General features: G+C 39.3%; 1 protein-coding gene across 1 annotated transcript in view; it reads left to right on the top strand.

Annotated features, from left to right (window-relative positions):
- The window catches only part of cfap74 (cilia and flagella associated protein 74), an 81725-nt gene that overhangs the window by 30273 nt on the left and 24356 nt on the right, over nt 1-27096 (top strand). Inside the window, exons 17-24 of the mRNA XM_051117509.1 lie at nt 1824-1949; nt 2405-2520; nt 3227-3349; nt 3446-3567; nt 6004-6132; nt 14887-14974; nt 17796-17969; nt 21729-21862. Of these exons, the coding sequence (XP_050973466.1) occupies nt 1824-1949; nt 2405-2520; nt 3227-3349; nt 3446-3567; nt 6004-6132; nt 14887-14974; nt 17796-17969; nt 21729-21862 (1012 nt within the window). The remainder of the gene's footprint in view (nt 1-1823; nt 1950-2404; nt 2521-3226; nt 3350-3445; nt 3568-6003; nt 6133-14886; nt 14975-17795; nt 17970-21728; nt 21863-27096) is intronic.

Here is a 27096-nt window from a genome sequence, read left to right on the forward strand (position 1 = left end):
GCGGTCCTGGGTGCCCGCTGAAGACATCCTGGATCCCTCTCTCACCGCGGACTTCCACTCGGCTCACCCAGATCGACCAGCACCCCGTGCCAGGGGTAGACCCCGGCGTCGGCCGCCTCCTCGTGCCAGGAGGCACTCGCAGGGGGGGGGCTCTGTCACAGGCACGGTCTCTGTGGCTTCCTCCATCCCGCACCAGCGGGAGCCTTCACCCGAGTACTAACTACATTTCCCATAATCCCCTACCTGGGCGCTCACTTCCGGTTCCGGGTGCTCCCGGGTCACTTCCTTTTCGGCGGCCATTTCAGCGTGCCTCGCCGGCACAACCATCGCGAAGTTTTGCTGGTCATGTACCCAACTCTGAGCGTTTTCAATCGGACTGCCTTTATCGTTACCAACCGGACTGTTAAACTCGTTTGTGATACTCTGCTGCCTGCCTTCCACCGACCCTCGCTTCTCCCTCGGACTATTGTTATTGATCGCCGCCGGCCTCGACCCCTTGCCTGGACTTTGACCATTCTATTGGATTTACCTTCACTGTCCCTGTCTGCTGTTGGTGACCCCCGCTTGTTTACACTGTCCGATTCATTAAAGCTGTTGCAAATGGATCCCACGCCTCACGAGTCTTCTCTGGCCGCGTCACAATAGCATCCCTTTTATCAGTAATAGTGTCTGATCTGATTGTAGTTTGTTGTTTTTACTGAATGAGAGATGGAGCATGCAAGGCAGCGATCTATGCCTTCATCTAATAAAGTTTAAAGTGTTAAATCACTGATAAGGGAAAATGCCCAAACATAAAGAGCGATCACTCAATCACAAATTTTAGGTATGTTAAGATGAAATATAAGGGTACGGAAGCCCACCTGTCTAGCAATGCATATACTTGGCATTAAGAGTGTTACTCTTAAACAATGCATTCTGCATTCAAGTATTAAATATTTGACTTCTGTGCTGATTCCTGTATTCAGCCATGTGCACTGATTGTCATAACAATGTAAGGATTTACACAGGATTTCATAATTTTAGCCAAAAAAATTCAACATCCCTGCTATAATAGGACAGCTGGCAACCCTATGATCAGGTCACATTTTGCAAACACATCATTTGACAGTTCTGCAGAAAGGCTGCATCATACGAAGGCTGCATATCTCAGCTGCTGTCATCAAACGTGGCTGAACATCGATTCACAAAAATAAACTGAATGAAAAGAGTCGGTACTGAGCACGTCTGAGTTTGAGGATGCAGTCTTGCTCGCTAATAGTGATTAGAAATCTGATTCGTTTCCACGAAAAGGTTCTTTCGGAAAGATTGTTTTAATGAACCAGTTCAAAAATTATTCAGAAGTTATTTTACCGTGGAACGGCCTTATATTGTCAACAATTTTGAGCACTGCATGACAGAATAGATCATGACATGATCGAGGGTCTGGATGCTATTTCCATCTTAAATAAAATGATATTTTTTAACCTTTCTATCAGCCAGTGATAATTCTGAAAGAAAACGCAGAGAGCACAGATCAGTGGTCAAGAGCGCATCTGATTTGACAGATAAACCACCAGCTCTTGTATAAGTGCTGTTGATACAACACTTCTGAAAAAAACAAAACAAAAAAAAACAAGAATCGACAGTGAGGAATCAATTTTTTGGAATCGAATCTCGTCGATTCCAGAACCAGGAATCGGAATCAGACTCAATTCCAAAACGTAACGTGTTCTATTCAGTTTTATTGATGACAGTCCTAATTAGAAAGACAAACAACTACCGTACATAATAATATAGATTAACAGTTGTGCAAAGAGCAGGTCTTTAAGTTTATATTTTTATAGTCAGTCTGTCTGCCCAGGTTTCTACTGCCAGTGCTGAGATGCCCAGTGTGAATGCAGAGAACACAGCAGAAATTACATCAGGCACAGAGAACACAGGACACGTTTCTCACATTGACCTTAAACCAGGTAACAAAATGTTTTTCTCCTCTGGTATAGCACTTTTTGTAGTAATTACAATTGTAATTGTGGTCATTTTAGTTGCAAACATGTAAATATAATCACTATGTCAACATAAAGCCCATGTTGACATGACTGTACAATTTGTAATAGGCCTGTGTTCTTACTAGACTCTTTGAGCAATGACATTACCTCTTGTGTGGACCCCTCCGGCATCCAAAACATAGCATAATTTGACACACATACAAAAAAAAAAAAACATAGCAGACAAGTCAAGATAAGTGGTGAATATATGTATATATATATATATATATTTATATTATGTGTTATGTCTAAAAAATGAAACAAAATTGTATCTTAAGTTTACATAATTGTATATTAATGGACATTTTATGCATACATACATATAAGTATTGATTTTGTACATCTTTTGAATAGTAAATTCTTCTTGGCTGTAATGATAGGTGTGTCTCCTGACAACAGTCACAGTCCTGATGAGATTTTGATGGCTGATCCAGGATCAGTGCATACTACAGCAGAGCAGAGCAACTTCGAGCCAACTGAGTTTAGCATTGGGGAGGTACAGTATGAGAACACTGACAATTTACACGCATTTTAAAAAAAATGAATTAAGAAAGCCAAAAATCTTGTAAAACAAGTATGGTTCTTAAAGTAGTCCACTTCCAGAACAAAAATTTATAGATAATGTACTCATCCCCATGTTCATGTCTTTCTTTCTTTAGTCGTAAAGAAATGTTTTTTGAGGAAAACATTTCAGGATTTTTCTCCATATAATGGACTTCAAGCTGAATTCTTGTTTTTAGTTTTTCTGGAAAAAAATGAAAAAAAAAAAAAAAAACGATAAAAGGAGCTGTTTTCTTATGTTTCTTCTTTCAATATTACATCTAAAAACAAATGAACAAATCATACGCAGATTCATACTGTATATCTTTAACAGAAATTTCTACTGAACATGGCACCAGTAGTTTATCAAATAATTGCAAAAAGCACTATAACGAGAGATATACCCAAATAAGTACTTTCAGCAACAAAGACTTTAGTAAATACAAAATTCTTGCTTTGTCATTGGGCATATGTTTGCCCATGGTGTGAGTAGCTCCATAAGAATCCACTGCTTCTCTGTGGTGAGCATTTGTGTTTGTTGAATGGGTCTTTCATACTGTGCAAAGAAACACCACTACCAACAGCTGCAAATTATTCATAGTGAATCTCATCTTAGTGTAAGAGTTAAATGAAAATGTGACATATGGATTGTCTCTCTGCAGGCTTATGAAGGTGATGTTGGCCCATTTATGAGTGTCAAACTACCTATTATCTTCACACCAACTATTCCAGGGGAGGCAAAACTGGATTTCCAAATCACATTTTCTCAACCTAGTTGTGAACCGGTATAGTTTTTACATAATTATAAACAGTGTTTTATATTTGCTTTAACTGCTCAATAGATTAACTTGACTTTTCTCCTTGTTTTCTTGAATGAATAGATTGTGGTTTCAGTTTGTGGGGTGGCAGAGAGCGCACCTGTGTGGGTGACCGAGTCAAATATCGACCTGAAAATCTGCATGTATGATCGCCTTTATCAGGACAGCATCAAAGTTCAAAGCAGGTGAATTGCACCATTTATTTATGCACTATTTAGGCATATATCTATTTTTGAAATTTGCAGTAAATTTGTGGAATTAATTTAGCTTAAAAAGTACAGCCTAACACAAGTCAGGAAGTAGCTAGGAAACTGGTATGGTTCCCAGGGAATGTGTTTTTTATTAAACCTGACACTTTTAATAAGTAGGGGTAAAAATCCTGATTCTAAATAAAGAACTAATTTCATATGTAGGAAGTTTGTATTATTAGGCTGGAAAGATGCTTTTCTAAAAATATTGGAAATGTGACTTTGAAATGGCCTTTCTTTGATATCAATAAAAACCTAGAAAATGGAAAACCAGGTCTATTTCCTATAGTGGCATGCACTCTATGTCTGACCTACAGTATGACACCATCTGTTCTATTACTCACTGATATAAGTGCTTTTTAATAAGCATGAAGTAAGTACAATGGATTTGTAATACCTATAACCGAGCATTATTAGGGCAATTTAAATATTCATTTGATAGCTTGAGCATTTATTCACTGATCAATTGTTCTAAAGCTGCTTCACTAAACTCGCAAGCATGATCAGAATGATCTGAAACTCTCAGCGTAGCTGTGCATAGTCTGACTTACTTAAAGAATTCCCAGGATGAACATCCGTTATATCTGCTTTTCTCGAACCTTGTTGCTGCAGGCAGTGCCCAACATTGGGTAAAATGGGTCACCTATTCTAGATCGATATAGATAGTGGGGGTACTGCATATTTAACAGTCTTACTGAAGTGCCATACGCAGATCTCAGTTGCTTCTTATGCGTAATATGTATGTAAAAAGCATAAAAAGCATGTGCTCTCTTTTGCAGGAAGAAAACGTTCTATTAAATGAATAGGAAATCATACGTATTTAATTAGAAAACATGATCTAACAAGTCAGCGTCTTTATATCAGAAGTATCCCTGTAGATTCTTACAATGCAAGGGTCTTAAGCACGTGAGCAGTTGTTTCATGTCGGAGATTTGCCCTGCTTATGAAAACAATATGTTGCTTTGTATATACATATACTGTACCTTAATAATGTACAGTTATTTACTGCTTACGTAATTTTGTCATAGTGTGTTTATTCGTACAGTAGGCTAACTGTAAATGTTTCAACAATGATTTTGTTAACAGCATTTTGAACCAGGTAATGCTGGTTCAACATATATACATGACATTTTTCATGGAAATAGTAATGCTAGTAAAACACCATAGAATTTGCACCATCTGCACCATTATTCAGAGAAACAAGACTGACTACATATGGTATGGACATGAATATTGGTACAGTAAAGACAAAATAGTTCTGTTTGCTGTGGAGTCAAGAAATCTGTAATTATGATTAAAAGATGAATATAAGACAAAACTACAGAATGTCACATTTTATTATTAGGTGATTAAACACATATATGTTTTACCAGCTAAGAAGATCAGCACTTTTAGAGTTCATCCTACTATCTAATGTGAGCATAAGTATTGCCTCTCAGGTCTTTCTAAGTGAGCAGCTGTGTCCTGTTGCATTCATTCTTCAGATATTAAAAGCACGAAAGGTGTCTTATCAGTTATATCCATTGCTTCTGAATTCTGAGTCTTAGAATTACTGAAGCTACACAGCAAGATACCTCTGACCAGCACCAAAAATAGAAAGGCAAGATTAGAGTTTGCAAAACCCAGCAGAGTTCTGGAATTGAGTTTATGGACAGATGAGACAAAGATGAACCTTTATCTACGTGATGGGAAATCAAAAGTGTGGAGAAAAAAGGAAACTGCAAATGATCCTAAGCATACAACCTCATCTGTAAAGCACAGTGGAGGTAGTGTCATGGCGTGGGCATGCATGGCTGCTTCTGGAACAGTCCCTCTCAATAATTTTAATGATGACTCAATGTATGATGACAGCAGCCGAATGAATTTGGAAGGGTACAAAACCATCTTGGCTACCAGTATATTCAAGAAAATGCCACCAGACTCATCAGAAAGTACTTCATATTGGATCAGGATAATAACCCAAAACACCCTGCCAGTTCAGTCAAAGAGTTTATCAGGGCAAAGAAATGGAAAGTCTTAGATTGCCCTAATCAATCTCCAGATTTAAATCCAATTGAACATGAATTACTGGCTGAAGAGGAGACTAAAGGCAGAAATGCATTTCAAAGCATGAGACCAAGAGTCTGGTGAAGTCTGTGGGTCGCAGACTCACTGCTGTGATTGTACACAAGGGATCTGCAACTAAATATTAGCTTTTAATTGTTTACATCTGCCCTAAATTCACTGTATTTATATATATATATATATATATGGTATATGGAATATGATGGTTCTCTCTGTTTACAGTATGTCTCCACTTTCAGTTTGTTTTTCTGACTGATCGAGAATGTGAATATTTGTTTTTGTTTTTTCTTTTCCTTTCTTTCTTTTTAGGGCCAGCACAGCTCTCAGATTGACATTCAAGGTGTGTAAAGAGATGAGGAACCACATGTCCATCTTACCTAAAACAGGATTTATCCAGGCCAAATCCAGCTTCAGTGCTCAGCTGAAATTTCTGCCCAGGTAGTCCTCAATAATATAATAGTAACCACTGTGCTGCTCCAAAACAGTTCTGCTATGGCTTTGTTTGGAACTATTTTCATTGGTGAGATTGAGCAAAAACACTGCCAGCAATACTGAGTCTAAGAAAACAATATTAATTTCTTGTTTATTGAACTGTTATATACAGTTGATATGCAACCGTGCAGATATTCGGGAAAAAACAGTACTCTTGCTTGTGTGACATTGCTAATCTATATCAAATGATGTAAACGTTAGACAAAATCCCATACAGGTGCATTTTTGCCCTCACATTTTGAATATTAGGGTCATAATAGGCTACATCACACAATCAGTAGTCATCCTGCTTTATCACTAAGCAGTCGCATCCAGTGTAAGATGACATACAGGTCTGTGCTGGGGCAGGATGCGTTGAATGCCATCATCATTTTTTTTTCCACAATTCATTGCAATTAACATGTTAAATCAATACACCTGCCCATTATGTAATGCCTGTTATTTGTAACATAATACCTCCAACACGGTTTCATTTAAAAAGTTCTGCTCATTACCACTAATTGCTTCATACATCATGAAGCGATGTGTGTTGCAAACACTACAAGAATGGATTAAGGGATTTGCTCAGAGAAAGTTAGAAAAACAAACAAACAAAAATAACCATAAACATGACAATTGTGAAGAATAAACTGTTTCATAGGAGCATCTCACAACATAAATACCTTGAACCATCAATACAATCTCCCAAAAGAAGCATGTGGACATTTAGTTGGAGCTGAATTTGAATGAGGCTGCTGAGATATTTTTAAACCTGAACTGTATCGTGGTGTGCTGCAGCGCTGTAGGCTCCTGAGAGAGAAGCGCGCGTGTGTGGTGCCCTTTTCCTCGCCCACATTTTTCATTTGACAGAACAGCATATTGATATCTAAGCTGATTTGAGGTCAGATGAAGCAGCATTACATGATAACAATTCATAGAACATTTTGTGGGCCTGACGTGCTGCAGTGGAGGAAGTGAAATTGCATTAATCTGCTTTAGAAAGCTTTAAAATGAAGATTAGGACAGCATTAACAGCGTCGGCACTCTTTCACTCATCTCTCTCTCTCTCTCTCTTGTGATCCAAAACCCACAGATCTGTCTTGACTCCTGCTTATGTAATACTGTTCACATGGCTCATTCTCACTGGAGCCTTTTGTGGGCCATTATTATGGGCTATTGTTGCACAGCTCTCTGTAATACTTGATTGTGATTGATTGACAGTATCCTGTGTTCAAATAATAATCAAAACGATGACAGGTTAATTGGGATCTTATATCTCCCCAAAGAGGTTTATTAAAGCAAAAATCCCCAAGAAGCTGTGGTTTAATTAAGCCCCAGTGCTTTTATAAAGTGGGGCTTGTTGCTTTTATAAACCATCCATTAAGTCAAAATTTACAGCAAAATCTGAGATTTTGATGCATTTTTTTGGCACAGTAAAACTGATTGCTAAGCAACACACAAATGCAGTGGTGCAGTAATACTGATGTAATGAGGTCACAGGTGTGTGTTTCTACAGTTATTTACAATGGCTTTGAAAGTGGCTCAACTAATCATAATCAAGAACCAGATATCCGAATGTCTGGATGATACACTATCTCCACTATTCTATATTATTTCAGGAGACTGGTTTAAGTTTGGCATTTGCGTAGCATCAACCTAGTGAAAAGACAAACACAGCGATTTAATACATCCATCTATCCATGTAAGATTTTGTTTAGTATACAAATAAAATTAGTAATGTCTTCTGAGGTAATTTTATTCATTTGCAAATGTAAAGTCACATAATCAGAAATGGTGTGAGTGATACAAGAGATATGAAAATAGTATTGGTGTGTTGCCATGGGAAACAGTTTTTTTTTTTTTCAGAAGATTAACCAGTCAGAATCAGAATATAACATATAATGACACTAAACTATATACTGATACTAAATTTTTCCTGTTTTAAGCATAAAATTGGAACAAAATGTAGTGAGGAGGATGTAATAAGATGTCATTAGTTAATACATTAGCCTACATCAATTTATCAATAAGCATGTTTTAAAATGTATTAAATATAAATGTTGAAATTAACTAAAATTCTTAAATGCTGTAGAAGTATTTTTCATATTTAGTGTTACATTAAGCTGCTGCAGCTGTTTACACTCGCCCGCTGAGAGACACACACACACACCGACTCACACTGTTTCCCAAGCGTCTGTGTAAATGAAGCTTAGGACTGAAAATTAAGCTTGTAAGACACTCATATTACTTAAAGTGTATGTTTAATGTTTCTTGTTTAATGATTTAATGATAACATTTAATTTTGAAAGCTCACTTTGATTTCTGTCAGAAGTCATATGCTCTTTTTGTCACGGAGGCTGGACGAGAAATGAAAGATTCGAGATGAGTCCCCTTGTAGCGTGACGGAATACTCAAACGCGGAAGTGCACGAGTGAGCAGGTAAATCACGCAGTTGGTCTGAGAACGCTCCGATAAGGAGTAGAGATTTCCACCAAGAAATCCGCGTTCTCACACGCACACAGACAGGTAAATAAGCGCTCCGAAGAGCAGAGAGTTTACTCACGTGAGATGAGATGACGATGGGACCTGACGTGGAGTCGAGCATGAACTCAATGTCTGGTGCAAAACAACACCTGCTTCCTGCTTAAATACCTGCGTGAAGTTACTTCCGGGTCCTCGTGACCTCACGTGATCTGGTACGTCTGACAGTACCCCCCCTCCAGGACCGGCACCCGACGGTCCCGGAACGGAGGATACCCGACGACGGTAGTCCTGGATGAGAGTGGGATCCAGGATGAACCGCCCGGGGACCCAAGAACGCTCCTCCGGACCGTAGCCTTCCCACTCGACAAGGTATTGGGTGCCACGGCCACGGGTTCGCGAGTCAAGGATCCGCCGAACGGTGTACGCAGGACCACCGTCGATGATCCGGACCGGAGGAGGAGCAGTGACCTGGGGAGACAGAGGGGAGAAGAAGACATGTTTGAGTTGAGATTGATGGAATACAGGATGGATCCGGAGGGAAGCAGGCAGCTGGAGCCGGAAGGTGACAGGGTTTAATCGGTGGGTGATCTTGTAGGGTCCGATGAAGCGTGGAGTGAGTTTCTTAGAATCCGTCTTCAGGCGGACCAACTGTTGGGCGGACGGGACATCAACCTCCGGTTCTTGATGTTCGAACACCGGAGGTTGGTACCCGTAGCATACCTCGAAAGGGCTTAGATTGGTGGCCGAGATGTATGCAGATTATTGGATAGTTCAGCCCAGACGAGGTAGCGCGCCCAGGAGCGCTGATGTTCACCCGCAAAGCATCGAAGAAAGCGCTCCAGTTGTTGGTTGGCCCGCTCCGTCTGGCCGTTCGTCTGAGGATGGTGACCGGACGATAGGCTGGCGGTGGTGCCGACCAGACGGCAGAAGGCCTGCCAGAACTTGGCCGTGAACTGGGGCCCTCTGTCCGAGACGATGTCCTTGGGAAACCCATGCAAGCGGACTACGTGCTCGAGTATAAGCTCCACGGTGGTCTTGGCAGAGGGGAGTCTGGTGAGAGCCACCAGGTGCACAGCCTTCGAGAAGCGATCCACAATGGTCAGGATGGTGTTCTTGCCTTGCAAGTCAGGGAGTCCAGTGACGAAAACGACCGAGATGTGACTCCAGGGGCGTTTGGGGATGGGGAGGGGCTGCAGCTCGCCGGTAGATGGTGAGTTGGTGGTCTTGGAGCGAGCGCAGATGTTACATGCCTGGACGTACTCCTGTACGTCTCTCCTCAACGTCCTCCACCAAAACGCCCTGCCGATAAATGAGATGGTCCTCTGGACCCCCTGATGACCTGCCAATGTGGAATTGTGCCCCCACTGGAGAACTTCTTTGCGAAGATGGTCGGGCACAAAGAGTCGCCCAGTGCGGGTTTCCGGTGGAGGGGGTTCCAGACTGTGACTCTGGCGGACTCTCTCTTCTAACCCCCACTGGAGGGGAGCCAAGATGATGTGAGGAGGCAGGACAGGCGCGGGCTCCGAGGAGGTGGTATCTCGTTGGTGTTGTTGGGAGATGGCGTCCGCTTTGGCATTCTTCGAGCCGGGCCGGTAGGAGAGGTGGAAGTTGAAGTGCTCGATGAATAATGCCCACCGCGCCTGCCTGGGGTTAAGCTGTTTGGTCTGGCGGATGACGGTGAGGTTCTGGTGGTCGGTCCAGATGGTGAATGGGTCGCTGCCGCCCTGGAGCCAGTGACGCCACTCTTCCAGAGCCCACTTGATGGCCAACAGCTCACGGTCCCCTACCCCGTAACGCTGCTGTGTGGGATTGAATTTTCTCAAGAAAAAACTACAGGGATGTAGTTTCTCGTCTGGACCACGCTGTGAAAGGACCGCCCCTACGCCCACGTCGGAAGCGTCCACTTCGACAACAAAAGGTTTAGCCGGGTTGGGATGGATGAGAACCGGAGCGGTGGTGAACATGAGACACAGTTTCTTGAAGGCTTGGATTGCTTCAGGTGTGAGTTGGAATTCTCCACGTGATGGTTTGGTAAGAGCAGTCAGAGGTGCTGCAGTTGCGCTGAAGCCCTGGATAAATCGCCAGTAGAAGTTGGCGAACCCCAGAAAACGTTGCAGCTGTTTGAGCAACGTGGGTAGGGGCCACGAGCGCACAGCCTCCAGCTTCTGGGGATCCATGGCCACACCCTGAGAAGATATTACGAAGCCAAGGAATGTGGTGGTGTGCTGGTGAAAGGCACATTTCTCCAACTTACAGTACAACTGGTGGGCCAGCAACCTCCGGAGTACTGCTCGGACATGCTGGGTGTGTTCCTCGAGCGTCTTCGAATATACGAGGATATCATCCAGATAAGCATAGCACCACCTACCCAGCATGTCCCGGGGAACGTCATTTATGAACTGTTGAAATACAGATGGACTGTTGCACAGACCAAACGGCATAACCAGGGTCTCGTAGTGACCAGTGGGGGTTATGAAGGCCGTCTTCTACTCATCACCCTCCCTGATGCGGACCAAGTTGTATGCGCTCCGTAGGTCCAGCTTCGTGAAGAAACGGGCACCAGAGAGGGCGTCCAGGGCGGTGTTGGTGAGAGGGAGTGGATGACAGTTCTTGATGGTAATCTGGTTGAGTCCCCGATAGTCAACACATGGGCGGAGACCCCCGTCCTTCTTCTTCACGAAGAAGAAGCCCGCGGCCGCCGGGGAGCTGGAAGGACGGATGGTGCCGGCCCGAAGTCCTTCAGCCACGTACTCCTCCATCGCCTGATGTTCGGTGGCCGACAGGGAGTACAGATGGCCGCGGGGAGGTACCGCGCCCGGCACGAGATCAATAGCGAGATCGTAGAGTCAACAAATGCGTTGGTCACGATCCGTCGGTGGCCCATGAGGATTGATACCTGAAGGAGCAGCCGGGAAACAGCGGGATAGGATTTGATGGTAGCGGAACCAGATGAAGACCTCCCCCTCTTCACCTGGTCTGGCCGTTTCCCGGACGCAAAGGGCAGATTGCACGGTGGTGATCTGGGGAGGCGCAATAGGCACATAGACCTTCGTGGTAGGCACATAGACGCTGCGCTCGCCCTGCCTCAGGTGGTATAAACGGGAATCCACCTCCACCTCGCTCTCAGGGTGTTGGAAGGCGGCCCTGAGCTGGGTGGTGAACTCGGGATATGAGTGCGCAGCGATCCCGTCAGCTTTCAGGACCGCCGCAGCCCACTAAGCTGCCTGCCCGGTGAGAAGGGAGATGAGGAGAGCGATCCTGCTGCGATCGGAGGGATAACGTGCTGGCTGGAACTCAAACAACAGTGAAAGGTTAGTGAGAAATACATCACACCGGGTTCCGGACCCATCCCATTTGTCCGGAAGTGCGATCTTAGGTTGAAGGGCGGGACGGACTGGTTCTGCGGGGGCAATCTGCGCAGCAGCCAGGTCATCATAGTCCGATTGCAGGGCGGTGAGGTCGGACTGGAGGACCCCGCACTCCGCCCGAAGACCCGCGGTTTCGGCACGAAACGCGTTGACCTCCGCCCGAAGCCCCACCAACTCCTGCCTCAGACTAATGATTTCCCCCGACTGCTGCTGGATCACACCCCACAATTGCTCCAGATCCACCGGGACCATTTCGGGACCAGACATTCTGTCACGGAGGCTGGACGAGAAATGAAAGGTTCGAGATGAGTCCCCTTGTAGCGTGACGGAATACTCAAACGCGGAAGTGCACGAGTGAGCAGGTAAATCACGCAGTTGGTCTGAGAACGCTCCGATAAGGAGTAGAGATTTCCACCAAGAAATCCGCATTCTCACACGCACACAGACAGGTAAATAAGCGCTCCGAAGAGCAGAGAGTTTACTCACGTGAGATGAGATGACGAAGGGACCTGACGTGGAGTCGAGCATGAACTCAATGTCTGGTGCAAAACAACACCTGCTTCCTGCTTAAATACCTGCGTGAAGTTACTTCCGGGTCCTCGTGACCTCACGTGATCTGGTACGTGTGACACTTTTTGTCTTTCTCATTCTCTGTGTGTGTGTGTGTGTGCGTGTGTGTGTGTGCTGTGACAGAGCTCATGTGAATCAGACACACTGACAGCTGTGCTTCCCCAGTGCTGCTAATTATGTCGATCTACTGAAACAAGATCACAACACAGCTCTCACTTATGTTCCTAAGTTAGCATGCTTTATAGATACAAATTGTGTGTAGCTTATAAAGCTACATATTATATAATATAAAATATTTTTTCTCATACTCTGCATGAGAAAACTACTCTATAAAAAAACTACTGATACATTCAAATAAAAAAGTCTATAAACACATTAAGTTTACAAATTAAGTCAAAAGTAAAATAATTGCATAGAGTTCTGTAGTGGTTCTTTTATGTAGCACAAATTATGTTGTGAGTTTTGGTCACGTCATTTGAGGTGAGCGTGAGAATGTTAGGATGGAGACACGAATCATAGATAAATTAATACTAAATGAATACAGTGAATGGATAAAGAAATATAGATGAAAATATAAACTAATAAGATGAAGAACCTTAATACACATAAAAAAAAAAAAAAAATCAAGATTATTTGTTATAAGCTGACATCAGCTATACAACATCTAACGCAAATGAAATAATCTTATACCGACAGTGTAGAAGGCCAAGGTGTCTGTAAAGTAATTTTCTACATGGAAAATGCATCTGTATTATTTTCTCCCTCTCTGGGAAAGAGTCAGAAACTGGTCACTCTGCTTATGCCTCTCTGGCATGGGGACTCAGCACATGCTACAGTTTTTGTTGTCTCGCCAAGTGAAGGCTCAAAATGTCTGTTAATGTCTATTTCCTCACAGAAGACTCAGAAGGAGGAGTAGCTATTGAATGATTACTTTTATCCCTTTCCAGTAATGAGGAGATTGCACTTTGGTATTGTTCCGTTCCACTGCTGTGATTGGCTGTTGACATCAGAGGTGGCACACACAGTGTGACCCACTACTAGAATACTGTTGGCAACATTCTAAATGCTTCCAAACATGACTGTCCTAAATCTTTAGAATGAAGATGGATGAAGGACAGTTATTTCCTATAAAACAGCATGTGGACCAATAAGAAGTCCTCTGCTTTACCTGGTACTGGTTTCCTCATCCTCCCTCTTAGAGGTGTCTGGCAGTTGTCCTAGCAGCCTTATCTGATTGTGCTGGACATTTATTTGTGTCTGTCCAACAAACAATAAATCGAAGGTAGAAAACCTTTGTCCACTGTGGCAGTCAGAGAGAGCTCTCGCCTTAAAACAAATCTACAACTATTTTCTTACTTGTAGATCAGTACATAAAATACCTGCTTCCTCTAATCTTCCTTATTGACTCATGTTGGGTAATTGACTCTTCACAAAAACCCGCCCTCCTTAGTTACTGCTGCTGTGTCCAACAAGCAATCAGTACGATCAGTACTTTTACTTTTAATATGCATAATATGAGTATTTTATGATGATGGCATAATATTATTAATATTTTATACATGCATTTAAAATCAAGTACTTTTGCACTTTTACTGAAATAAAAATTGGAAAGCTGTATTTACAGTTTTACTGGAGCTATATTAGGGTGTGCATATTTTTACTCAACTGTAGTTGATTTGCGTACTTTGTTCACCACTGTGTGTATTATTGTGTTCAGCTTATGTTAGCTAAAAATAGCTTTTTAGAGCAGAGGATGTGTCAGGATGTATTCACAAGCAAGATCCAATCAGATTCCTGTTTGGGGTGTTTGTTCCATCGACAGATGGGCTGTGTGGCGTCCCACAAAGCTGTTCCATAATGCTGTGCCAAGCCAATTCAAAGAGCGCCACTCTGACTGACTCCATTAACTCAGAAGAAGCAGTTCCTGAAAGTCTGTGACTGAAAAAGCACTTAAACAGCCAAAAATGAAAATTGTTTATTCACCCTCATATTGCTCTGTACTGCAACTCCAAGAGATGTATTTTTTTTTTTTTTTTGTTCGGTTTCGTTTTGTAATGATTTCGACTCACTGACAACAAACCATTTAATCTGCTCAGAGTCAATGTAGTATGATCATAAAAAAGTGTGTGAAATGCATTGGAATGTATTAAAGAAAAAATAGACAAAACAAAATAATTTGCTTAACCATGATACAGAAGTGTATGCATTTAGAAAAGTATTCGGTTTAATAAATACTAAATATTTAAGATCTTGAGGAGATCATGACAAAACCATTTTTAAAAAAATCTTCTCTTTATAGACAGAGCTTGTATGCAGATGCCAAAAGGTTCTTCAGTAAGGACACAGGAGTTCTGGAGGTTCCCCTGACTGTACAAGTAGCTGATCAGGTAGGACGTCTCATCCTCAAAGTAAGGATATGTTTCAGAGCTGCAAAGGTATTGTGAGTTTTTGCTAAGGTATTGCTATGCGGTTGCTAGTGTAGATACGTTACACATGTGTTTTAATTACTGAAAACTGATTTTAACTGATCATTTAATATGCTTTCCACCATTTCTTGCATATTTTTTTGTTTGTTTGTTTTTGTTTTAATTACTGAAAACTGACTTTTAACTGAATCATTTAATATGTATTTTCCACCATTTCTTGTATTTATTTTTTTTTACAACACCAGCATTTTTGTTTCGTTGTCCTTTTTCCAATTTATGAACACCTAACAAGGCTCACACAGAAGAAAAAAACCAAAATTACATCAGCATCATTTGGCCAAAGTGAGCCACTGGCTCCTATAAGAAACCATAGAATAAACATGTTTTATTACAATTATTTTAACTCAAGTACATTTCTAATGAAAAAACTATTTTTACTTCACTACACTGGGCGACGCTTCTCTAGTTACTTAATTTTGATGAAATACATGTTAAGAAATTGCACTGAAACTGATATCTTTTATTTATTTTTGTCCTTTTTATTCAAAATATTATTATTTGCCAGAGAAATCAGTCAGCGAGCTGTAGTGCACCTTCTTTGATGGCTAATCTGAACACTTCCGTTTGGTCATTGCATTCAAAAGCTGAACAGAATCGTGTGTGATTAGTTATAATGCGCAACGCTGTGGAAGCACGCCTGTCTTTGGCTCAGCGCCAACCAGCGTACGCAGATTTTAATTCAGCAGCTGAACTGATGTGCTGCACACACTGAAGGTTCTAATAACGCCAGTGTGATTGTATCAAATATAAAAATGTTATTTAGCTATTTTTTGTCTTTTGGGAGATGCATTCAAAATCCACTTGGTTAAAAAATCTTAAACACTTCAATGGGCATTACACCTCAGATGAAAAGTATTGATTGTGGAATTACATTTACAGTAGATTTTCTTATGTTGTATATTATATATGTTGTATATTATGTATATTATAACCAATCACACACATTTCTGTTGTAGAATAAGTTTATAAGGCATTAATATGTGCTTATCTAGTACTAATAAATGGCTTGTATTCTAGTAATATGCATGCTAATAAGCAACTAGTTAAGAGACTGTAAAATAAAGTGTTATCGACTAAGGTTATTTGAAGTATTTGATAGTGAGGTGAGGCTGCTGGAGAGGCTAGAAGAATCTGGTTATGTGCCAGCACTCTGATTTGGGCACAGGTTTGGGATCAGTAAGAGTCCTGGCATGAACGAGGTCTGACTGAGGAAGAGGATGGGAGATGAGAGATGAGATCCTGCTTTTTGCTTTAGCATGCTGAGATAGAGGGATGATAACCAGTGTCCAGTTCTGAGGATTATGGGAGTTTACCTAGTGCTGTCATTGCACAGCTCTGTTATTCATTCTGTTTTTATCAACAAAGTAAAGTGGCGTCATAACTGCTAATGAAAAAGCAGGCTCTAGTTGTGGCAGCATGAGAGAGGTCAAAATTTGCCATGGTTTTATTGTAGTAAAAGTGTGGTAAATGTTTTTTTGATTTGTTTGTTTTTTTGCTGTATTGAATACCAGTTGTATAACCACAGTTTTACTACAAATACCGTGGTAAAAATATGGTTAGTGTAGCAAAACCATGGTTAATTTGTGGTTACCATGGTTCAACTTTTAACCACTGTTTTCTGGTTGTATCTGTAGTAAAACCATGGTTAATTTTCGTAAGGGTAAGACCAAATTAAGTGCAGAAATGGTCTATTTCGTGCACACAATGTGAATAAACTACAGGTAAAGCTGCCAGCTGTGTGGACATCAACAGTATCATTAGCAATTCTATTTCATAATTAATACTGATATGGACTCTTATTGTCAAGATCTTAAGTCTGTGCTGTTTTCTGTTGATGCGTGACCTTCATATTATTTGTTAAAATCCTTCAAGGTCTCAGGGGCTGCTGGGCGGGAACAGCCGGAATGAAAATTGTGATTTAAATGTAAACTTAATTATTTGTTACCAGCAAGTTGCAGCACAGATGAAAATAATTTATTTGCAGCAGAATGAAAGTTTAACCCCAAAACACTCAGCACACTAGGAACTAGAAAATAGAACAACTGATATTAAAGTGAAGTAATATGATGTCAGTATTTTTATTTGAGGATCAATCCTCCAACGTCAGTATTGTAAGAATTTATACTTATCTGCTTACACATGCGTGTTTCAACTGCTGAGACTAGCATATTACTGACAGGATCAAGAACTGGTAGCCTGGTGGAGCTTACAATTTACAAGCATACTACATGTGGGACTTGTATGTCATGTCCATCGGTCCAAAGAGGAGGATGCAAGGCTGAGCACGACTGGGTATATGCTGAAAATTCACTCGCTCTCTCTCACTTCACAGAGCTGGTGAGCAGCACATGCTGTTACACTTGCCAAAGGATGCTGGGAAAAGACATTAACATGACTATGAATTAAAAAAAACAACAACAAAAAAAACTGAATAACAGGAAAAAACTGAAGAAAAAAAAAACAGAAGTTGCATAAATGTAATTAAAGTCACCATGAAATCAATATGAACTATTCTTTTTTTAATGGAATGCTGCAGTGTTTATAATAAGTGATTCAGTAGACATTTTTATTATTATTATTTTATTATTAGCTTTTTTAAATTATTTATTTATAAAACATTTAGCCTTGAATGTATGTCACATGAAAATCCAGACTTCATAATTGTACAGGATTGTTTAGAATGGAGTCCATTGAATAACATTGCTCATTGTGCTTTAACTAGGTGAGGCCTGTCCCGTTTACGGTCCATGCCGTCATCACCAGCTCTGATCTGCAGTTTAACCACACTGAGGTGGACTTTGGACACTGCTCCATTTATGAGTCTGCTCAGATTACAGTGCGTCTCACCAGCTGTTCCTTATTACCTCAGGAGTTTGGCTTTGTGGGGAATCCTAAGGTGAGCACAATATTGAGTGCACACACTTCATAAAACTCACAAAAACCACGCTAATGCTGATCTCAATCTTCTTCCCTTAAATGTATAGTATACCCAAAAAAGAAATTATTCACTATTTTAGTCATTATTTATTCAGCTTGATGTTGTTCTAATGCCATATGTATGGGATGATATTAGACTCAAAACGATTAATAGATGAACGCACAATTATCCATGTACTGGATCAATTTTATGCATGTATCTTACAATGCACAAACAAATGCATTTCAATTTGAGTCTGTGGAATTCGGGATTAAATGATTGTGCAGCGATTTGTACAAATAAAGACATGTTTACACATAAAAAAATGTTCTGTTCTGCATTAATTTATCATAAATTGCTCATGCAAAAAGGAATCAGTGCATTTGTAGATGAGGTGACATGCGTGCATTTATTGAGGTCTTGCTCGAGTCAATCTTGTTCCGTTCATTTGGATTTTGAGACTTCATTTTAGCAGTTTACAGCATTTCACGACGCACTGAATAACAATGAACAAGGCCCAGTGCAATTCATTAACGTGTACACGATTCGAAAAATTCGCAAATTTGCGTCACTACACTAATGTGAAAAATGTTATAATTTGCATTAAAGTATCACAGTTTGTGCATGTGGCGATTAAAATGTTCATTTGTGGATCAGATGACATGCATTCATTCACATCTCTTCTGAATCGATTCTATTTGATTCATTTGAATTTTGAGACTTTCGTTCCGCCCTTTTAGCCTTGCCCAGTCCACACACACACAGCTCGCGATCCACACGCAGCTGAGCCTAAGAAAATCGGCGACCACTAGATGGCGCTATAGCCCCAGTCACACGTGCGCATTCCATTGTGTACGCTTTTATGAATGTTACATTGTGTTTTATTTGTTTCTTTTTGGTTTGGCTATTCTCCCCTGCCTGTTGAAATATAGTAAACATGTTTTATTGAACTTGTTCTAACAGAATAACTTATATTATTTTTGCCAAACAAGAACTTCGTCATGGCACCTTTTTTTCTGTACTTCAATGGCACGTTGTCACTTATTCCTTCCTTGTATTATTATTATTATTATTATTATCATTATTATTATTACTATTATTATTTTTATATATTATTATTAAAGTGTTATTATAGTCACTTGTTTAAGCCATTAGTAGGCTAATCACACTTTTATATTAAAGTGTGATGCGATCAAGGAAAGCCCAACGTATGGTGAAATTTAACCTTTTATTTGATACCATATGAAAGCTGGGTTCAAGCCCTTTTCAAAACAGTTTTTATTTCTTTTTTTTTTTTTTTTTTTTTATCTATTTCCGTAGATTGAACGTAACAATATGACTATCTTAAGTTGGCTGATATAGATATGATTTTCAGGAATTGAATTTTGAGAAAAACGGGTTTAAAGTGAGACGGCTTTCACTTTCACTTCACGGGTTTAACAAGAGCTGTCTGTCAAATCAGGAGCGCTATACTGCATCATTACACAAATAGACTAACGTTTGTTTTCCGTTTTTTATCATGGCCATAGTCTCCAAACTTTTGATCACCACTTGTATGTTTAGATAGCACGAATAATGTAGCCTACCTTGAAGTTTACATTTAGAAAAATGCGCGCAGCCCAACTGTTCACTGTGCATAAAAGTTCACTGGACTCTTCCTCTTTAGTAACTTACTTCATCCTTCATTTCTGGATGTGAAATAGTCAATTATAATAAGACAAGTAAGATTAAGTGAGCAGCTAAGTTACAGTACTTAAGACTGCATTGTTGTGCTCCGCCATCTCACAATATGAAAAATAAATAAAAACCTTGCATGCGACATATTTTTCGAATTTCCTGAAAACGTCCCAGCGCTTTCCCAGATCGCATCACAATTGATTATATTAAACCAATTTATTGTTTATTATGTAAATCTATTATTTATTATGTAAACCAGGGCGACAAAAACGGTCTTCTTCACATGTAAAATCATCCTCTTCAAACCCATAACATACACTCTCTCATTACTGTAAGTCGTATGAAATTTCTCTCCTACTGCGAAGATGGCGAATCAGAGTCATCAACTTCATCTTTGCAGCCGACACTGACTCAGAAATCAGTTTATCAAAAAGTACATGAAATATGTTACAGCTATTTTTTTCCTAGACATTCATTGTCATTCCTTTAGTCAGCAAGCTTTATTCGTCCGCTTGAGCGCGGAACAGGCTATAAAAGGCTCACTGGTTTAATATAGTATAGTTAATTTAATATAAACGTGCGATTACTAATGGCTCCAACGAGCGACTACAATAGCACTTATAATAATAATAATAATAATAATAATAATAATAATACAAGGAAGGAATAAGTGACAACGTGCCATTGAAGTACAGAAAAAGGTGCCATGACGAAGTTCTTGTTTGGCAAAAATAATATAAGTTATTCTGTTAGAACAAGTTCAATAAAACATGTTTACTATATTTCAACAGGCAGGGGAGAATAGCCAAACCAAAAAGAAACAAATAAAACACAATGTAACATTCATAAAAGCGTACACAATGGAATGCGCACGTGTGACTGGGGCTATAGTGCCATCTAGTGGTCGCCGATTTTCTTAGGCTCAGCTGCGTGTGGATCGCGAGCTGTGTGTGTGTGGACTGGGCAAGGCTAAAAGGGCGGAACGAAAGTCTCAAAATTCAAATAAATCAAAAAGAATCGATTCAGAAGAGATGTGAATGAATGCATGCATGTCGTCTGATCCACAAATGAACATTTTAATCGCCACATGCACAAACTGTGATACTTTAATGCAAATTATAACATTTTTCACATTAGTGTAGTGACGCAAATTTGCGAATTTTTTGAATCGTGTACACGTTAATGAATTGCACTGGGCCTTGTTCATTGGTAGTTGTGTGTGTGCGTCGTGAAGTGCTGTAAACTGCGAAAATGAAGTCTCAAAATCCAAATGAACGGAACAAGATTGACTCGAGCAAGACCTCAATAAATGCACGCGTGTCACCTCATCCACAAATGCACTGATTCCTTTTTGCATGAGCAATTTATGATATATTAATGCAGAACAGAACTTTTTTATGTGCAAACATGTCTTTATTTGTACAAATCGCTGCACAATCATTTAATCCCGAATTCCACAGACTCAAACACATGCATAAAATTGATCCAGTACATGGATAATTATGCGTTCATCTATTAATCGTTTTGAGTCTAATATCATCCCATACATATGACCTTTTTTGTGCGACAAAAGGAGAAATGTAAAATAAAAAAAAAGTTCTGTTCGGTTTTATGTATATATATATATATATATATATATATATATATATATATATATATATATATAAATATATTATATTATTATTATTATTATTATTATTTATTTTTTATTTTTTTTTGGTGACAGTGAATCAGCTCAATATATAGGCAAACATGCAAAAACATCTGAGCATGTAAGTATTTTGCCCAAATTAATTAAATTGAGGGCAAAACACAGTAAGGCAAAATAATAAATACACATCAGAGGAAATAAGTTGTCTGGTATCTGTGATCTGTCCTGTAAAAGGACTGTTTGGCTCAACTATGCTCAGATTTACAGAAAATCTGAAGAAATTAAAAAGATCAAATTTCAATCAAAAGAAAAAAAAACTCAAATTCAAAAATTGAATCAGTTCTGATTATGAGATTCAGAGGCCTTGAAGATATAAAAATACAAATATGTTTTTTTTTCTATCTCTTCAGTTTATTGACATCCAGCCTAATGATGGTTTTGGCACTTTGCTGCCTTCACAAAGCATGGACATTTACTTGATCTTCAGTCCGTCAAAGGCAGGAGAATTCAACTTCATACTCACATGCAAAACAAGCACAAACAGGTAAGAAAAAAAATATTACATGAAATTTATTACAATATTACATATTGTGTTATTATTTTGCATTAAGAATTGTCAGATATTAAAAAATGCAAAATATTTAATTTATTTAAATTTAAATGTAATTTAAAAAGTAATTCAGTGAAATGAGAGCATGTCAACAAAATAATGCAGAGCAGTTTACCATAAAAAGCTGTCTTTTTTTTTTTTATATATTATTATTTATTTTTTAAGAAACTTTGTTGTTTGAGACTCATTAGAGGTATAATGTGTTGTCTATCATACAGTGATCACAAGCTCTGCATAGATTAAACAGACGTCCCTGTTTTTGGTGACACCCTGCAAATAATACATGTACTGTATATGGCAAGCAAGAGGAACACTAGACCCTTTTTACTGGGGCTCAAGCCCCAGTGAAATACCGCTGTGCCCCTGTAAAAAATTGTCTGACAGTGCAGATTACCACATATCTAACTGAGAATCATTTTCCCTAATATGTTTTGGCATCATATGATCAGTCTTCTTCTCTTAATAGCTTTCCTTATGAAAAAGAAGTTTATTCAAGTATGCTATTAGTATACTTCTTTTAAACTAAAAATACGCTATATGCTGACAACTTATTACTCTATGTTACCAATCCAATTGCATCTATTCCTGAGTTAGTGTGTCTATTAGATGATTTGGGCAAATTTTCTGGGTGTAAATTGAACTTAGAGAAGAGTGAATGTTTACCTATAAATCAGTCTGGCCAAAAATTAAAAGAGAATGACATGCCCTTTCATTTGGAGAGTTCTAAATTCAAGTATCTTGGTATTAATGTTACCCTTTCTTATTCTGCCTTAAAGTCAGCAAATTTTACTCCTTTAGTTTCATATATGAAGTCAGCTTTTTCAAGATGGGCGGCTCTTCCATTATCTCCACTAGGCAGGATTAACGCCGTAAAAATGTATATTCTCCCGAAATTTCTTTCTTTACCTCTTTCAAGCTGTTCCTTTGTTTCTACCCAAATCTTTCTTCAAGAATATAGACCAGTTAATCTCCTCCTTTATATGGGCAGGTAAAACTCCTAGAGTTTCCGAAATTTTGCTCCAAAGAAGTCAACTAAGTGGAGGGCTTTCCTTACCTAATTTTATGTATTATTATTGGGTGGCAAACATTCAGAAATTGGTGTTCTGGGTACAAGCCGCCTCTTTACCATGGTGCAACTTAGAAGCCAAGTCTTGTATTTCAACATCTCTCCCTGCTATGGTGTTCTCTTCTCTCCCCATGTCCCCTCCCCATGTCCCCGTCACTGTCACAGATAATCCAATAGTGTGCGCTTCTCTCAAAATATTCTTTCACGGTTGATGTCTTACCTCGACATCAACCGTGGCTCCTATACATAATAATCATCTCTTTCTTCCTCCTTTTTCAGATTCTGTATTCTCTTTCTGGGAAAAGAAAGGTCTGAAATGCTTTGAAGATCTTTTTATTAATAATGTGTTTGCAAATTTTTCTGAGTTATCTTCATTATTTAATCTGTTCCCTCTCACCTGTTTCGTTACTTTCAAATTAGGCGTTGTGCCTCCTCTCTGTTCTCTGGGTTTCCCTCCCTGCCTTCAAGGTCTCCACTATATATATACCTCCATATTTATTTATTTATTTTTAATTATCATTATTTGTAATTGTTTTTTTGTTTTTTGTTTCTTGTAAATGTTTAATTGTCATTTCAGTCATGCTAAGTATGTTGTATGTTTTTTCTTCTTTTTTTTACATTTATTTATTCATGTTTCTGAATCAGCTTGGAACCTCAAAAAAAGGATACAAAACTATCACAGAGTGATAGTGTTCTGAGGGCATACGATAGGGTTTGGTGACCTTCGCTGTTGATCTGCTGTTGACTCTGTGTTCAGTGAGTTTGTGTTACAGCATTGTGACAATGGATTATTGTGACATAATGCTGCAAATGTAATTTAGAGTGGTGGAGGGGTATGACAAAGTTTTACTATAGTTCACACATAAAACAATTGTCTTCATTTTAGAAATCTGGTCATCTTAACTCTCTGTGAGCAAGTCAGCTGCCTCTAAACTGCAAAATGTAGCTATATATATTTCCCATAACTATTATATAAAGTTGGATAAGATATACAATAGAAATTAACATGATGATGTTCAGTAAAGCTGCTTTGAAACAATGTGTACTAATGAAAGCACTATACAAATATTTTTAATTGGACAAGTCTCAGAAAAGTATATTCATGCGTTCATGCTTTAATCAGACTTGGGATCATTTGCAGAAGTCAAAAATAGTTCAAAAATATACCTCTCTCTTTTCCTACATTTAAACAGGTTAATGTTTGAAAAAGCCACATGGCAAGTTGGTCTACCCTGGTCACTAGAGCTAGATTTAAACAGCATGGTACGTTCATGGAAAGTTTGTGTGTGTGTGTTTGTGACAGAGATAAGAATACCCAAAAATAAGAACACAAGGCTTTAACTTAAATGGCCCCATCTAGTGGCCAACAGTCCAAGCTATGCTAGAGTTATGCGGCTGTATTCACAAAACATTTATCTTACCAATAAGAGTTCACCTAAATAGCAGTAAAGGTTCTAAGGGAAGAGCTTCCTAATAAAACCTATTCATAAAGCTGCTCACAAACCAACGTTTACTAAGGAATGGGGAGAAATCTTTAGCTAAAAGAAATGCACGTTGCTTTGCTCACAGTGATTAGCTGATAGGGGATGGGTCTCTGTCAGTGATTGAATCTTAAACAAGTATATGTTTAGCTAATTGTCAGCCTCTTACACATCTGCAACAGTTAGCAAACATGCATATAAGCAGCCTTTTAATTAACTAGAACAGTCATGGCTGATTGTTGGACTCCCCTTACCAAAAAGAAGTATACTTCAAGTTAATTTTAGTAAGTATACTTTATGTAGTAAGTATACAAATATCAGTGTATTAGTAGTATATTTGTAAGTGTACTATTTAAATACTCATTGGGACTAAATGTACCCACTTTCTAGTATATAAAAGCATACTTTTAAGTATATTTTAAGTATAACAGTAGTAAACTAGTAGTACACAACTATGTACTGTAACTATACTAAAAGTGAACTTATAGGTATACTGAGAGTTTACTAATTAAATAGTATTAGTGACCTTTGAAGACTCAGTAAACAACTAGATTAGTAGTTTTATACTGTAAGTATACTTGTAAGTTTTCTTTGTGAACTTTACATCATACTTTATGTCCCTATTTAGGTATTAATTTGTATATGTTTTGTTATATGAATATCTGAACATACAAAACATCAAAGGAAAGAACAGGGTATCTGCTTGTAAACAAAAATATTTTATTCTAGCTTTGTGCATTCTTTTTTTTATAAACACCTGAATGTGGGTACGTGTCCTAAATAAAAAAATAAAAAATAAACAACATTTTGAACAAAAAGCTAAAAAAAAAAAGACTATGAATTGGATTCAGCAAGATAATCAAACGTAGATGGAGTCGATCAACACCCCAAAGCTCAACAGTCATTATTAGACCCATTATATAGGGTCGTGAGTCATGGGGCATTTTATTCCATAAAGTTACACAGTTTTGATGCTGTTTTATGTCAGATGATTGTGTTAGATTACATGTGGAAGCATCTGTTGTTTTGGTTTATTCCTCGTTTGTGTTTCGGAAATTCTGTACAGAAGATGTGTAATAGCTCCCCTGTATAACAATGAAAATAAGGATTCTTGCAGCACAAGTACAGCTCAAATATATTTAGACTTTTTCTAAGTACTAACAAAGTCCGTAAAGCCTGCAGTCTCTAACAGCAGTTGTAGAATACCTCTTGGAGTAAGGTTTACCTACACAGCTCTCCAGCTGGCCTGCGTTACACACATGGTGGTGAGAGAGAGAGGGGCTTTGAAACCCCACCTGTTCTCACCTCAACTCTGACCATAATCTGTGTGCTGCCTTTGCGAACATGGCTTTCTTTCCTCAAGAAGACGTTGGGAACTTTCACATCACTCCTATGCTATTTACTGTTCTAGTCTAATAAAAAAATCAGACAAAGGAAGACCATCCCGAAGACCAAGAATTGACCATGTGTTGTTCAGTTTCTCTTTTATAGCCTGGCATGCCAGGGACAACATTCTGTTGCCATTGTCAATCAGAAATTGCATGCCTGAAACACCAGTTATAGTCCAGTGTTTTCCAAATGAGTCTTGGAGTCCCCCCAGCAATACACATTTTGTATGACTTCCTCATCTCTCAGACATGATTTAACTTGTCAGCTCATTAGTAGAGACTGCAAGACCACAATTGGGTGTTATGCCTATTTAAGTGTTTGTGAAAGAAGTGCATCTTGGTTTGTTTATGGTTCCCTGTCGAGGGAACTTTGAAGCTGCTTCATGGTTTTGACACTATGAAAGTGTCTCCAGGTGTGACCCGCATCTGAAGCACATGTAGAAACAAGCCAGTGATCGTTGGCAGACAGAGTCCTTTGACCTCGCATGGAGTGACTGTGCATATATCACGTCATCAGCTTTGTTGTCTTCAGGAGCCACTTGTTTGAGTGCATGTTGAAATGCGAAGCAAGGTAAAGTGATTTAAAGGCACGGTAAGTGATTTCTGGTAGCCAATGTTGATATTTGAAACGTGCCCCTACCCCAAAAAGGTCTCGCCCCTATTTTGATAGCTCCGCCCCACACATATGTACGCAACCCAGGCAGCGATTATGGCAGAATCTGCTGTACCAGCCGCCGATCGCAGATTAACAAACAAGCGAACATGACACACAAGCATATTCAAGCAAAAGCTAGCATATAGTAGTTATGTGAAACAAAGCAAAACCAATGTTACTCATCTATCGAGAAGAAAAAAAGCAACTTTGGTGTCCGATCGCAATAATACCGAACCGATACTTCTTGCCTTATCGGGGGGACGGGCATGAGAACTGGGATTGGGAACCGCTGCCTTATTGTAAGCCTTCTTCAGACGTTTTCATCTTTTGTGTTTTATCCGCCATCTTTATCTTTCTGTTGTTGCTCGGCTAGGCTAAATGCCCATCCTGACTCTCTCCTCCCCATCATGAGTAGACACGCCCCTTACTGCTGATTGGCTACAAGTTTGTTTTGGTCTTCGGCCTGACTCAGTTTTCTGAAGCATTTTTGAAAAAATACATACCCTACCTTTAATGCCCCAGTCTCTCCCTTCAGACTTTTTTGTACTGCTGTTGAGACGGTGATGTGTGTTCAGAGA

This window comes from Labeo rohita, chromosome 8 (genome assembly GCF_022985175.1).
Source record: "Labeo rohita strain BAU-BD-2019 chromosome 8, IGBB_LRoh.1.0, whole genome shotgun sequence".
In the NCBI taxonomy this organism is placed as follows: domain Eukaryota; kingdom Metazoa; phylum Chordata; class Actinopteri; order Cypriniformes; family Cyprinidae; genus Labeo; species Labeo rohita.